This window comes from Elephantulus edwardii, unplaced genomic scaffold, assembly GCF_000299155.1.
Source record: "Elephantulus edwardii isolate Elephantulus edwardi_28Jun2011 unplaced genomic scaffold, EleEdw1.0 scaffold00080, whole genome shotgun sequence".
Lineage (NCBI taxonomy): Eukaryota > Metazoa > Chordata > Mammalia > Macroscelidea > Macroscelididae > Elephantulus > Elephantulus edwardii.
This window is the reverse complement of record NW_006399830.1, coordinates 6,687,293-6,703,182: the sequence shown is the minus strand read 5'-3', so window position 1 is coordinate 6,703,182 and position 15,890 is coordinate 6,687,293. Positions and strand designations below refer to the sequence as shown.

The 15,890-nt window shown below is 53.7% G+C and overlaps 1 protein-coding gene across 1 annotated transcript; it reads right to left on the bottom strand.

Annotated features, from left to right (window-relative positions):
* Positions 1 to 1,172: 1,172 nt before the first annotated feature.
* On the bottom strand, positions 1,173 to 12,558 carry KCTD7 (potassium channel tetramerization domain containing 7). The gene is made up of 4 exons (XM_006889656.1): positions 12,415 to 12,558; positions 9,729 to 9,898; positions 2,839 to 3,017; positions 1,173 to 1,549 (listed from the first exon to the last, which is right to left on the bottom strand). Exons 1-4 carry the CDS (start codon positions 12,556 to 12,558, stop codon positions 1,173 to 1,175), a joined length of 870 nt encoding a protein of 289 aa, XP_006889718.1.
* Between the last annotated feature and the right edge of the window lie 3,332 nt (positions 12,559 to 15,890).

The following is a 15,890-nucleotide window of genomic DNA, read 5'->3' as shown; positions in this document are numbered from 1 at the left end:
TCCAGCCCCCTAAGTCTGAGCCCTGTGATTCTGAGACCACTGTCCAGGCAGTTCCCACTCCCAGCCACCCTACAGGCAGGGAACTGCCCATCCGATCCTAACTATCATCCTGACAGAAGCCGACTACCTCGTCTTTCTCCCTGGACACAGGTGGTGGGTCCCTGCCTTACCCACTGTGCCACCAGCCTCCATACAAAACAGATTCTTTTAAAAACCCAGCCCTGGATTCCAACTCAGAGCGAGCCTCAATGACAGAGAACTGTCCCCCCTGGGTGTCCATGGCTGGAATCTTTACCGACAGACACGTCACTCTCCTGTGGAGCAGCTGATGGATTCAACCGCCAATTTTCAGTTAGCAACTGAGTGTTTTAACCACGGTGCCACCAGTGCTCTTAAAATACACCCCCCTCTGAGAGCTGCTCGGGGGGCTGGGGATGCCAATGGGTTCTGGGGGACAGCCTGGGTGCAGACGCCAGGAGAATGCCAGGGGATGGGGCCCTTGGGGATCCTCCCCTCCCTGGAGCGTGGGGCTAACATGTGACCACGGCCTGCACCCTGTCTTCCTGCACCCAGCCCTCCTTCACTGTCCCAGGACACCCTGAAGATCTAGGCACCCTGGCCCTGGGCATCACTCGAGAAAGTTTGAAAATCTGCCTTCCCCCCCCCGGGGCGGGACCACCTTGCATGCCAGGCGGGTGGGTGGAGGTCAGGAGGCCACGGCCCCAGGTGAGGCTGTAAACACGGTGGTTTTCTAAGGCCAACCTGGTACTCGGCTTTGGCAACTACGGTGACGACTCCAGAGGGTGGTGAGGCTGTGTTGTGGACAGAAAGGAGAGGTGGGTCTGCGTCCTCCTCCTTGGGGGCAAAGAGTGCAAGGGCACCACGGGCACTGCTAGGGCACCCCACTCTGTGCGCGCGCACGGCCACTCCGAGGCGCAGGTGGGCGCGGGGCAGTGCTTCCGCCTACACTATCTTGTAACTTGACTACGAGGGGCCGGAAGGGGTCATCGCCTCTCTGGACTTCCCGGTCCAGCCCTCACAAGACCCCCTTGGCCAGGCCAGGCCGGGAGGGGCGCGCAGGCCCCGGGCCCCCGCTGGACCGCACCACTTTCGGTCCTGTCGCTGTCCGCCCCGCGGGGTGACCCTCCGGGCCGGACCCCTCCCGGGGCTACTCACCACCACGTGATCTTGAACTCATAGATGGGGCGCTTGCAGTAGTAGTGGTTGACCAGGTGCTTGTCGCACACGCCGATGCACTGGTGGTCCACCATGAGGCCCTGCGCCGACAGGTCGGTCACCAGGCAATGCAGCAGGTCGTACACGTCCGCCACCGCCTCCCAGGGCCCGAACGACACGTCCACCTCGCAGTGGTGCTCGAACAGCTGCCCGTCGCTCTCGCTCCGCTCAAAGCGCAGTGAGTTGAGCAGTGGGCACTCGTAGGGCGTGATGGGCATCTCCTCCTTGAAGACGCACACCTTGAGCTTGGCGAAGCGCGCCTTCCGCTGCACTGCGCGCAACCGGGCGATCTCCACGATCCGCTCCAAGTGGTCTGTGGGCGACAGGGCACCCATCACGGTGGGCGGGGCCAGGCAGGGGGTGGGCGCCCATCACGGTGAGCAGGGCCAGGCAGCAGTGGGGGACATCCACCACGGTGGGCAGGGCCGGATAGCAGTGGGGACACCTATGACGGTGAGTGGGGCGGGCAGGGGGTGGGCACCCACCACGGTGGACGTGGCTGGACAGCAGTGGGGACACCCATCACAGTGAGCGGGGCAGGCAGGGGGTGGGCACCCACCACGGTGGGCGTGGCTGGACAGCAGTGGGGGCACCAACCACGGTGGGTGGGGCCGGACAGCAGTGGGGACACCCATCACAGTGAGCGGGGCAGGCAGGGGGTGGGCACCCACCACGGTGGGCGTGGCTGGACAGCAGTGGGGGCACCAACCACGGTGGGCGGGGCCGGACAGCAGTGTGGGGGGCACCCATTACGGTGGGCGAGGACAGGCAGGGGTGGTCCAGGGAGCACCCATTATGGTGGGCAGAGCCAGGCAGGGGGAGGGCAGGGCTGAGCAGGGGGTAGGATAACAGGTGGGAGAGATTCTCCAGGAAGACGCGCACGTCACCACCCCAGCGCCAGCTGCTTCACGGCCACCCCTGTGAGTGAGAGTAGAACTGGTCCACAAGGTGTAAGCTGGCTGGTTTCTCAGAAGCCGTTTGCCAGGCCTTTCTTGCTAACTACCTCTGTGGGAGCTGTTACCACCTGCCTTTCTGTTAACAGTTACACCACCCAAAACTTGTCAAGTCACTTCTGACTTCTGGTGGCCCGATGTGTGTCTGAATAGAGCTCCAATAGAGAACAGTGTTGCACAGGGCTTCCAATGGCTGATGTCGCAGAAGCAGACTTCCAGGACTTTCTTCTGAGGTACCTCGATGGGTGCTTGAACTCCAAGCCCTTCTGTTAGCAGCTCAGTGTGTTAATGGTTTGTACCACCCACAAGCTCATTGCTGAGACACTTCTGATTGGGGTGATTGATCCCTGTGTGTCAGTGGAGAACGGTGTGAGGAGTAAAATAGGGATTTATTGCAATAGCTGATTTTTTAGAAGCAGACTGCCAGGGCTTTGTTCCGAAGCACCTTTGGGTGGACTTGAACCTAACGCTTTCAGTAAGCATTCGAGCATGTCCGTGGCTCCCACAGCACTAAGGGGTGAGGACTGACCCACTCCACCCTGAGTCCTTGCAGGGTAAGCCGGAGGGGCAGAGTTCTGCGATCTCTAAGATCTTGGAGCCACTGACCATGCCCGTGACCCTCCCTGCACCCCCGTCCTGGGCTGCTCACCTTTGTAATAGGGCATGAGGCCCAGGAAGGCCTGGCGCACCTTCTCCCCCTTCAGCGGCTGCATGTTCTCCAGCTGCTCCAGCAAGGCCCCAATGGCGTAGTACTGGGCCTCCTTGTACACAGCACGCACGCGCTCCCGGGGAGGCAGGTCCCCTGAGCGCAGGAAATTCAGCACGTCCCTGCAGAGAGGCAGGAGAGGGGGCACAGGGTCAGCCGCCAGCTGTGCACCCCAGCAGCACCTTAACCTCTCTGGACCTGCTCCCCCACCTGTCAAACTGCTTCATCGTCCAGTGAGCCGGTTAAATGAGTTCTTACAGGAAAAACAAACAGAAAACCCAAACCCGCTGCAGAGCGTTGATTCTGACCTACAGCAACTCCACTTGTGCAGGACAGAGCTGTGCTCCATTAACTGCTTTCTTCATTGGTTTTTGCCAGAGAAAAGTCCTTATTTCTTATAGGTTTTTCACTGTCTTTTTATGGTAAAAATGTATATACAGACAACTTAAGAGACATTGCCATTTCGGGGCCAGACTAAGCTAACACAGCAATGAGCAAGTCACACACACTTTCAGGGTGGCCAGCACCTGGAACAGGGATGCTGACCTTTTATTGAAGGACACTAAGTGAGCGGCAGCATGACGGGACAGCCCGGAATGTCTCTAGGATGACCAGAACGGATCCAGAGACACAAAGTGGGGATATGCTGCGGGAAAAACGATACCGACAGACTAGCTCAACAGAGAGGCCACAAACCTTCAACTTGTTAAACAAACAAATAAGCAACCAAACCCACACTCGCTGCAGTATCTGTGACCTGCAACAGAACATGCAATCAAATAAAGTGTGCCTATAAATTAACTTGAACTTGAAATCTGCCAGTTCAACATTTTTTAACATGTGTGACTCAATGGGGTCAGCCATGAAACCACGCTGACTGTCCTCCTGCGGATTACTCCACCCCAGAGATGAAGGCAACAATGGCCAGACGCTGAGGGACCGTGGAGATGGCACAGGGCCGGGAAGGCTCCTGTCTGTTGTACAGGCCGCTGTGTGGACAAGTCGACCTGATGATCCCTAACAACAAGGACCCCAAAGCAGTGCCCCTCCTTTCCCCTCTCCTTGTCATCCCTGACAACCACTAAGAAACTTGAGTCTCTATCCATTTGCCTAGTTCAAGTGACACCACAGAGTATCTGTCCTTTTTGTGACCAATTTACTGCACTCAGCAGAACCTTTTTGAAATCCATGTAGGCACCTGCCGGCTGAGAAGCACTCCTGTGTGTATCCATTCATCCGGAGGGTGGCGTATTCCATGGGGAACTGTCTCTGGCAGTTTGGACCCACCAGCAGCTCTGTGTTGCCCCCTGAGAACTTTACGGCTTGAGTACAATAGACACATAGACCAATGTGACAGAATTGAGAGTCTAGAAATAAACCTGTATGTGTATGGTCAGCTGAGTTATGGACTAGGGGACCAGGTCCACGTGGTGGAAACAGGAGCCTCTTCAATCAGTGAAGCAGCGGAAAACGGATTTTCACATGCAGAAAAAGAGAACAGGCTCCTGGCCTCACATACTACATAAAAACAAACTAAAAATGGGGCAAGCTCTGGTGGCCTAGTGGCAAGAAGCTGAACTGCAATCCCAGAGGCACGTGGTTCAAATCCACCAGATGCTCTGCTGAAGAAGGAAGGACAATCTCCTCCTTCCTCCTGTACCAGTCAGATCTGATTTGACGGTACACACACAAATAATAATAATAAAAAAAAATTTAAAAACCCAAAACAAACTAAAAATGGAGTAAAGATCTACATGTACAAACGAAAACTATAAAATTATTAGAAGAATAATCAGAAACAACAACAAGGACAAGATATAAAACTTGCCCAGCTTAACAGAAAGACAGCAACACAACCGTAAAATGGGCTCAAAGGAGTTTTCAAGGAAGCTGATCACCAGGCCTTTCTTCTTTGGCACCCCATGAGTGGCTTCGAACCACCAATCTTTACGCTTACTAGTCAAGCCCTTGATCGTTTGGGCCACCCAAGGACATCTGTTGTAGGGCGGAGTGGAATTACACGTGGGTGAGGAAGGAGCTGCCCCGTAAGGCGGTGTGAGTGATCACAGGATGCAGCTGCTGCCTCACCAACCAGTCCTAGACCATCCCCGCACGAACACCACCTACCGAGCATTAGTCTGAGACATGACTTGAGTGCGAGTCCAGTCAGAACTCACTGCTGTCGGGACAGAACTGACTCTTGGCTGCCCCTCCACCGGGTTACTGCGGCCGCACGTGGCACAGGAGGAGTCTGATCTTCTGCAGAGCTGCTGGTGGCGTCTAACCACCAGGGAAGCTCAGCCTCCGGGCTAGCCGGGCAGCCCTCTGCAGACTCCACCACCAGAGCTCAGAGCTGTCGTCGTTAGGTGCTGTCAATTACAACTCACAACCCCCCATCCCAGCAGATCTGCACCCTGCCCTGCCCTGTGCCGTTCTCATCGTCTCTGATACACTTGAGTCCACTGTTACAGTCACCCTGTCAATCCATCTCGTTCAGAGTCCTCCTCTCCACCGTTCCCAGCATGACGTCGTTCTCCAAGGACTGACCTCTCCTAACAACATGCCCAAAGGACGTGGGATGAAGCTTCATCTCCTCGCCTCCGAGGAGCACCCTGGCCGCACTCTCTCCAAGACACAGCTGTGGGTTCTCCTGGCCGTCCACGGGATGTTCAGTGCTCTTCTCCGACACCACAGCTCAAAGGCATCGATTCTCCTGTGCAACCTACAGCCTCAGAAACCCAATGGAGGGTCCCCATGAGTGCAGGGGTTAAGGTAACTAAATCAGGGATTGCTTGGCTCGAAAGAATGTAATCAGAGAAAACTATGCTAAAGAGAAAACTCTATTAGATGCACACTGTGAAAAACCAAGGAGAACATTTCTAAATAAACGCTGAACTGTTGAATTATTCAACAGAACAAAGGTGTAAGTTAGTGAATAAATGTCAGCATCTTCTCATAAGGTCAGAACATTACGCCTTGTAAGGGTGTATGCATGAAATGTTTCAGAGAAAACATTCTCTTGCTAACTCAAAATTAACTATTAAGACTGTAGTAATAAAAAGATCATTGTAACAAACAGGATGTCTTGGGTAAAACCCATGATATTTTCTTTTGCTACATACTGGAAAACTTCCTAATAAAAGCTATGAGGATGTCCAGGTCGGGAGGACACTCAGTCATGAGTTCCTCGCCTTTTACTTCCTGACTAAGTCTTTCCTGCTGGTCAGAGAAGTGCAACACGTGACAAGGTGTGTTCTTATTTCTACTTCAGGGGGAGGGACAGAGCTCAGATGCTGTGTGGGCCAGAGCCCCAGGAGCACAGGAGGCTGGCTCCTGGCCACCGGCCACTCCACGTTCCAGCACAAACAGTCCAGTTCTAAATGCTGTACACTCGTCACAGGGCATCTGCCCCGGGGGAGACCCCGACCACCTCCACAGGGGCACAGAGATGTCCAAGCCATCCCAGCAAGTCCCCTGACCCCCAACTCCCTCTTAACTGGGGATCTGGAAAACTCTGTCTGTGGATGGTGACTCACAGGGCAGTGGAGTCCAGTGAGTGGCCTGAGCAGGAAAGGCACAGTGGTCCTCAGTCCACCAGGCGTGTGCCTGGCTCTCTGCTCTCCACAGGGCCATCTAGAGCTGGTCTCCCATCCCCCATACTCCTGACCAAAATTAGCCTTCTGTTCAGGTCAGATGATGCAACATTGTCCACAAAGGCAATGTTCCGCACCCTACTCTGGCCAGCTGAGATGACCCTTCTTAGGAAGGAAGAAGAGTAAAGAAAAGCGAAAACTCAAGGAAACAATGAGTCCAAAGCCTGGAGGAGCCTCAAGCCTGCACGACCCTGAGGTCAGATGAACTAGATGGTGCCCGGCCACCACTGCCAACTGCTCTCATCAGAATCACAAGCGGAGATCCTGAGATCGAGAACAGAGAGGGAGAGAAAAAATACATTAAAAAAAGACCAGACTCACTGGACTGACAGAGACTGGATCACCCGAGGCCATGGCCCTTGGACACCCATCAAGTCTGGAACTAACCCACCCAGGGGTCACCTTCCAGCCAGACAAGAGACAAGCTTACCAAGCGATGGTAACACTCGGGAGGGATGGCCCCTCAAAGCAGCCAGCCCTACGCGACCCAGAGGGCAGCCTTTACCTCAATACAGAAGGCAGGAAAGGGCAGGGAAGAAGGGTGGATGGAAATGGGGAGCCCAGGAAGTGGGGACAGGCTGTTATACTGAGGGGATCGAGACCCATGTCACAAAATAACATGGGCCCAAGTTGATGAACAGAAGAATAATGTGTTCCTGTAAACTTTTACCCAAACTATGATCAAAAGCAAAACGAAAAAATCCGAAGTAGTCTTCTAGGACCTTCTGCAGCCTTGTGAGATCTGCAGAGCCCAGCCAGGGGCAAGTCCCCCACCCAGAAGACAGCTGACGGAGCTGCCAGCTGAGGCCAGCGCTTCCCCCACAAAGAGCCTGCAAACAAGCAGCTTTTTATAACTCCACAAAGTGACACTTTGCTTTCTCAGCTCTGGAGGCAGCTGACGGCTCACTGGGGAAGTCCTCTGGCCACGGGCCCCTTCCTCAGGACAAAAGTGACCAGCGTGGGTGCTCCTGCTTGGAGGCCAGCCTGGAGACTTGAGAGTGGGACTGTTCCTGCGTCTCTGGGCATCTGGTTCAAGGTCAGGGACTTCGTTGGTTTTCTCAACTTAACCTACCTCTGCCACTACCTGGTGGATTCTAACTAGGAGCAGTCCTATAGGACAGGGTTGAACGGGACGTCAGTTTTCCAAGGCTGGAAGTAATTCTTTTTTAAAAACTTTATTTTATTTGAGAGAGAGAGAGTGTGTGAGTGTGTGTGTGTGTGTGTACCATCAAATCAGATCTGATTGGTACAGGAGATTGCCCCTCCTTCTCCAGCAGAGCCGTCTGGTGGATTTGAACCGTGCGCCTCTGGGCTTGCAGTGCAGCTTCTCGCCACTAGGCCACCAGAGCTCATTTTTACATGTGTGTGTGATCTGAGTGAAAGTTTACAAAGCAGACTGATTCTTCATTCAGCCATTCACACACACTTTGTTTATAATATTAATTACAATGTTGTTGTTATATACCATTGAGTCCAGCTGACTCACAGCAGGTTTTCAGAGGCAGTTAATCACACGGGAGGAGACTGCCCATCCTTCTCGTGGGGAGCAGCTGGTGGATTTGAACTGCCTGCCTTCAGAATTGCAATGCAGTTTCTTGCCACTAGGCCATCAGAGCACCCCATTAATCACAATACTCAGTAGGAAACCACATTTCTCCCCCTTCCCTGTCATTCCCTTTTCCACTCTGTCCTACCCTTTCCTGCCTTCTGGGTTTTGTCCTTGGACAAAGGTGGTGGCTCTTTTAACTCCATCTTGTTGATTACTCTAAGGAATGAGAGCCTCCCTGGTACTAATCGTTCACCTGCAAAAACACCCTCAAACCTCACGCCGTTGAGTGGGAAGTGACTCAGCTGAGCCTCCAGCAGGCTTTCTGAGGCTGTAAATTGAACGGGAGGAGACAGCTCCTCTCTCTCTCTCGGAGTGGCTGGTGGATTCGACCCACCAGGGAGGCCCCGCCTCTGGGTCAGAACTTCCTAGGGGTGTGCCACCAGAGCGCCCCCTTCTAGATACTACAGAGGGGGTAAAATCATAACACAAGCTCATTGATCCCAACCAGTTCCGATTCACGGTGACCCCACGTGGCACTAAATAGAGCTGTGCTCCACCGGGCAGGCTCGGCTGTCCAATTTGTACCTGACTGCTAACATTAAGGTTGGAGGTTCAGAGCTACTCAATGGTACTTAGGATGAAAAGACCCGGTGACCTGTGTCCAGTAAGGTTACAGCCAAAGGATAAAAAATGCACCAAATTAGCACCTACCATGTATGAGACCAAACTTCAACAATTACTTTAACAAAGGTAAGAACAAAAGTGGGCAGGGAATCCAGGTGCACAGACACTCAACAACTGGAAATACAGAGGATGTTCACGTATTGTAAACAATGTACCAAGTCATTATAAATGACTTACGAATACCTTCATTGAGAACATGATAAAATATCCTGTTTTAAAATATTTTTTTTTAATTTCCTTATTGCGTACCATCGTATCGGATCCGACTGGCACTGGGGGAGTCTGCCCCTCCTTCTCCAGTGGAGTATCTGGTGGATCGGAACTGAGCACCTTTGGGATTGTAGTGCAGTTTCTTTCCACTAAGCCACCAGAGCTCTGATAAAATATCCTTTTTTAAAGCTAAGAAAACTCCATGGATCAGCTCGCCTTGTGGTTGCCTTGAGTTGGAACTGACCCAACAGCACCAAACAAGAACAACATCTACAGAAGCAGTTGGCCAAACGCTTCTTCCGTGGGCATGGGCTGGGTTTGAACCATCAACCTTTAGCTCAGCTGTTGTGGTTAGGTGCTGCCCAGCCCTGTGCCGTTCACACCATTTCTCTGTGCTTAACCACACTGTTACTGCTACTGTGTCGGTCAACCTCGTTGAAGGTCTTCCTCTCTTTTCCCTAAGCCTCTACGTTTCCCGCAAGGTGTCCTTCTCCAGGGACTGTCCCCGCCTGACCACAAGCCCAGCAGATGTGAGACACCGTCTCACCATCCACACGTCCAGCGAGTGCTCTGGCCTCACGTCTTCCTGCAGGTCCCCAGGCTGCCGTAGCAGTTAGTAAAAGAATGCAGAGTGGCCGCTTACTGACCTTACTAAATACCTTCGGGTATCTGGAAGCTGGCAAAGGGCCACACCTGCCTGCAGGGCCCGCAGAGCTGACCGCAGAGGGAGGACTCACCCGAAGTGTGCGCCGTCTCGGTCTATGAAGTACCGGCCCTCGGCATCGGTGGGGATGTAATGGCGCCCGCTGAACATGGCCGCCAGCATGGTGTCTTCGTAGCGCCGCAGGGTGGACAGGCGAGTGGTGAAGTGGGTCCCTCCGATGTTGAGGGGCACAACCTCCGGAAACTGGAAGGGAACCAAGGGGTCCTCAGACAGGAAGGGCGAGCGAGAGCCAGATGGACCGATGCCACACCATTTGCTCTGTGACAAGTCCCCAACATGGGGTCCACCTGAGTGCTTTCCTGTCTCCCCACTTCTCCACATTCATCAGTTCCCGTCTCCTAACCTAAACCAGGAAACCCGTTGCTGTTGAGTCAATGCCCGTGGTGACCCCAGGTATCATGGTAGAGCCATGCTCAAAGGGTCTTCAGTGGCGGATTTTTCAGGATCACCAGACCTTTCTGTAAAGTGCCTCTGGTGGACGCTAACCGGTCAGTTAACCAAGCAGATAAACTACCCAGGAGCTGGTCTACATCTAAACCCCAAAGCCAAACCCACTGCTGTTGAGTCAATCCCAACTCATAGTGCCCCCGTGTGTTACAAGCGTCAGAGAGGAGAATCACCCCACAGGGCATTCTCTTCAGAGCAGATGATCACGTCATTCTCCTGCAATTCCCTTGGGTGGATTTGAACCATCAACCTCATCATTAGTAGACAAGCTCAAATTGTTTATATCACCCAAGGACCTTATCCTACTCTTGTTAGGAGCCATGGAATGTGTTCCAACTCACAGCCACCCTTCAAGTGCATGAAACATGTCCAGTATTGCACCATGCTAACAAGAATCACTGCTGCAGCCGCTGGTCAACCCAACTCCTTGAAGGTCTTCCTCAATTTGTTGGCCTATTGGACAGAAAGTGATGCTACCAAGTCAAAAGTGGGTGATTTTAATCTGCGGCCCTCAGGCCTGGTTTTAATTGTTTTTGGTCATTCTTCTAAGTCATATAGCACTGGTCTATCCATTTGCTGTACAGAGGTAGCTCATGGTTGCTGTGAAGCTGAACACTGTGACAATGATGTGTCAAATGTGAGAATGGTTACCCACAGTGGACAGTGTTTGGTGGAGCTCCCTGATTACAACAAGCTTGTAAGGTGGAGTGGCATCCACGTACAAAACAGCTTGTCTCTGGAAACTCTACGAACTTAGAGAAACGATGAAGTTAAACAAGTGGTCAGGTCTTTTGTTCATAGGGTTGCTATGAGTCATCTACAACTAGACAGCACTTAACAACCACCACCACCACCACTTTCCCATTTGGAAGCAGGAGTGCAATCCACTTTCTAAACAACATGTCTCTGGAAACTCTATGAACTTTGAGAAATGATGATAGTTATAGAAAAGCTTCAGGTCTTTTGTTCATAGGATCACAATGGCAATCAACAGCAACAATACCACTTTCCCAAGCATGATGTCCTTCTCCAGGGACTGGTCCCTCCAGATAACAGCACATGTAAGACAAAGCAAAGTTTCTCTGTTCTCTTTCCTAATAGTTTTCAAGTCAGGTCTCTCCATCCCAGCCCCACAGTCTCACTCTGCAGAGCAAGCCTTCATCTCTCAGTTCAGAACGCTGCTCTGACCCCTTCCTTTGCCCTTTCAGGCAGCACCCAGCAAACAGAACAACACCTGACAGGGTTCAGGTTCTCACCACACAGGGATACCTGAGGAGAAAGGCCTGGATGCCCATGTTAATACTTTATCTAGGAGTGCTTCTAACTGAAAGGTTGGCGGCTCGAACCCATTCCCCCTGTGCCTAGAAAGGAAGGCCTGGCGATCTGTTTCTGGGAAATGAGCCGTTGAAAACCCTGTGGAGCACAGTTCTACTGTGACACACGTGGGCGCCGCTGGTCCGAGGCCTGCCCACCCTGTGCACTGGCCCCCTCGAGGAGGCGGGGGTCCAGCATGATCAGGTGAGGGCCCCTGAAGGAGCAGGATCTGGTGCCTGGGGCTGTCAGGACCTCATCGGGATTCATTCACCAAGGTTTTTAGCTCTGCCAAGCCACTCCACACCCAGATCCTCGCTCGATCCTCATTTTGGGACGGCAGTGAGCTCCAGCGGGTCAGCGAGGAGCTGCGGGGTCTGTCCCACTCCTGGCTAGTGCAGCCCCAGCAGCTGCTACCGACTCGCCCCAACCCCGCGTCTCCGGGCAGTGTCCCCACATCACACTCTCCCGCTCTGGAACCGTCTAGCCTCCACCTCCCAGTCTCCACCCCTGCGCGCCCTCCTGATCCCCTGCGTCCTCCTGCCCCGTGCGCCCGGGTCTGGAGGGTCAGCTCGGGAATGGGCAGCAGCGCGCAGGCCCAGCGACGTGCACCAGGGCACATCGCCTAGTGAGCACGAGTGGAGGAGGAGGAGGAGGAGGGCCCGCGTGCACACCCCACTCGTGGCCCTCGCTGCTCCTGGCCTCCTCCGGGCCTCCCTGGAAGCCAGCAGCATCTCTGGGTCTCCTTCGCTGCCTGGCCGCCCTCCGCAGGCTGGTGGGGGCGGGGCAGAGGGGTGGGGTCAGTCCCCTTGTTGGCAGGGGGGTTCGGAACCCGGTAACTCCAGGTCAGAGGCACCCCGGCCATCACTGATGGAGAGCCCCAACCCTGACCCTCGAGGGTTCCCAAGCCCAGGACGGCTCCTCCCGGCCCGGCCCCGTACCTCCTGCGGCACCAGCGGCAGCGCGTGCCCGGCCTGCGTGGCCGTCGGGGTGGCCGGCTCCAGAAAGTCGTCCTCGGCGTCGGAGCTGGACATGGCACCGGCCGGGCGACGGCTGTCTGGCTCCCGCCCCGTGACTACCACCATCCCTCTGGCTCGGGCAGGGGGCGCGGCTGGGCTCTAGCGCCGAGCAGCGCTCGGCATGACGCGGCGGCGGCGGCAGGCGGCACTCCCTAGCGGACGGACCGCGACCACCGCGAGCGCGGCCCCGGGCCTCCCGGGCTGCCGCCCCCATTGGCCGAGCCCGCGCTCTCCGCCCCCGACGGACAGCAGGTTGGTCCAATCGCCGAGCAGGAGCGCGTTCACCCGCGCCAGGCCCTGCTCTGATTGGCTTCTTCCCAAGCGCTGGTCCTCTGAAGAGAGGGCGGTGCTCCGGGTGCGCGCGGCGTGTGCCCGGGGAGGGGCGCGCGCGGGGTGGGGTACCCGGGCGGGTGTCCGAGGCTGGATGCGCGCGAGGGTGGGTGCACGCAGCGGGGGTGCTTGGAGCTGGGTGCGCGCGGAGGAGGGTGGCCGAGGCTGAGAGCGCGCGGCGGAGCTGTCCGAGGCTGAGTGCGCGCGGGGTGGGTTACCCGGGCGGGTGTCCGAGGATGGATGCGCGCGAGGGTGGGTGCAGGAGGAGGCGGGTGCCCGGGTCTGGTTGCGCTCGGGGAGGACGGTGCCTGAGGCTCAGAGAGCGAGACGAGGATGTCCGTGGCTGGGTGTGCGAGGGGTGGGTACCCGGGCGGGTGGATGCGCGCGAGGGTGAGTGCACGCGGAGGGGGTGCCCGGGGCTGGTGCGCGCTGGCACTGTCTCTAAGCCGATCCCCTTGATACCACTGAAGGTGTCACCGGCTCGGGTCACGGCTTATTCGCCATTTCTGTAGGACAGCGCGTCTGTACCCCCTCAGAGTGGATCCAGCCATTCCTGCAGGATGTAATGGGAGGAGACCCGAGGTCACTAAGGATGTCAAGGAAGGACAGTGACACTGGGACAGGAGCTGCCCCGCCTCAGGCCCCAAGGGCACAAGCTCGTTTCCAGACCTGCTCTCCAGGCTTGAAGGAGTCAGAGAAAACCACCAAGTAGGAGCCTTGAGTTCACTGAGAGGGTGCCTCTCAGTGGTCACCAGGTGGGTGCGGTCTGCATGGGGTGACCTCTGATGAGGGTGTGACACCAAAATGACTACATTTCTGTTCAGTGTTTCATCAGAAATTTATTTTTTTTAAATAAAAACATCCCTGTAGTTAGTTGTTGCTCTGTACATCTAGTCAGAACCAACACTCCAGCATGGATAGTTAATCATAGAGGAGGAGACAGGAGACTGCCCAGCCTCCTACAGACCAGCTGGTGGATTCAAACTGCGCACCTTCAGGATTGCAGTGCAACTTCTTGCCACCAAGGCACCAGAGCTCCCTAGTCATGTAATAGCAAATATATTTTTCTTAAACCCAGTTTACCTGCAAAGTTAAAACTATGCTAGTTTACTTTTTCGCGTGTGTGTGTGTGTGTGCGCGCGTGCGCGCGCTCGCGCGTGTGTACCATCAAATCAGATCTGACAGGTAGAGAAGGAAATTGTCCCTGCTTCTCCAGCTAAGCATCTGGTGGATTTGAACTGTGCACCTCTGAGATTGCAGTGCAGCTTCTTGCCACGAGGCCACCAGGCTAGTTTACTTTTCAAACATCTAATTAGCTCAGGTCAGAGAGGGTCATTATTACTCTACTTCACAGATACTTTAAATCCCATGGTTTTGTGTGCTGAGATGATTTTGTAAAATTTTTAAATGTTTTAGCTATAATATTGCGATAACTGGTATTTGTGAACCTGTAACAATAACTTATTTGAGAATGGACTAGTAAGGAAAAGAAAAGGAGAAAATGTTGTAGACCGAGGGTAAAGTATATTTATGATGAGACAGAACACCAAGAATGTATAAGTAAACAGAGGTAAAACAGAAAGTGAACAGTTCTCAAACAACTGCAGCACTAGTCCCAGCTCCCCTGTTCCTTTAAAGAAAATTGCCAGGGAGCAAATCACAAAGAGAATTCAATGCAAATGAAGCTAAGCTCTTTCTATTGAAAACCTTATGCTTGACTCAGGAGGGAGGGGTTAGCAAATACAAGAATCCTATAAAAGCTTAAAGTTTCCCTTAGTGCCTACCCCTGTAAACATTTAAGGCTTGCCTTAGTGCTTCAGGGTGAATTCCAGTTTGTATATCCATGCCTCCCTCATATCCTGAAATAGCATTTGGTTTATTACAAATAGTATGAAATTTGGCTTCTCACAAGAAAAAATTTAAAAGGTTTCACCCCTAACTAATAATATTACAATTCCATGTAAAAAAGTTCTACAAAATAATTTTATAGTTAAGTATTCATGGAATCTCGGAAATAGTGCATTTAAGCAAGCTATGACTCAACGACACTTAACATAGAAAGAGCCCTGTGGGCCTGGTGGATAGAAAGTTATGGTACCAAGTCAAAGGTGGGTGATTTTGATCAGTGGCCCTCAAGCCTGATTTTAATTGTTTTTGGTCAAACATTCTTCTAAGTGGTAGACCAAGGTTTTCAGCTGTCAGGACAGTTCAGAGCTGAATCCTTCCCCAGTCCTCACTTGAAGGTGACCGAGACACAGCTTTTGGGGGATCACCCCATTTCCGGCTGTCCGAGTTCCAGACCAGTGCTTTCACTCACTTTACTGTGCACCCCAGGTGGGGGGAGGGCTTGTCCAAATGCAGAATCCTGGTCCCACATCTGAGGCCTGATTCAGGTCTGGGGAGGAACCCCAAGTGACTGGGATGCTGTGATAGCCTGGATCAGGGACCACTGCTTCCCTCAGGACCCGTGCCCCCCATGTGGATCAGAGAAGCCTTCCAAGGGCTTCTCTGTGACTGTCTTTTGGAAATAGATTCCAAGGTCTTCTTTACAAGGCACCTCTAGGTCTGAACCCCTAACCTAGTGGCAAGCTGTTGAGCTCACTCCTTTTTCTGCACCACCCAGGGACTGGACACTTTGGGCAACACTGCCCAAGGAGGCCCCCTTTGGTCCACTGTGACCTGCCCCAGCCTTTCTCAACAGTGCCTGGGGCAGAATGTCTTCTTTCCCTCCCTGTGCAAACCGGGATGTTCCACTTAGAACAGAAACTCTGACAAGTATTTTTAATTCCTAACTTGGGTAATTGGGGTAGGTGTGTTGGAGACAGTGAGACTGGCTCAGGATAGGGCAGGGTTCAGAGCTACCGTACATAGGACTAGTATGAGTCACAGACTATTCGACGACACACAACAAGGGAATATTCTGTGTAAGGAGGAGACCTACCTGGTGGCATAGTGTGCTGTTTGCTGAGCTGCTAACCAAAGGATAACTTTTGTTGTTATTGAAAGGCCACCTGGGGGGAGCTCTGGTGGCCTAGTGAGTGGCAAGAAACTGAACTGCAATCCCAGAG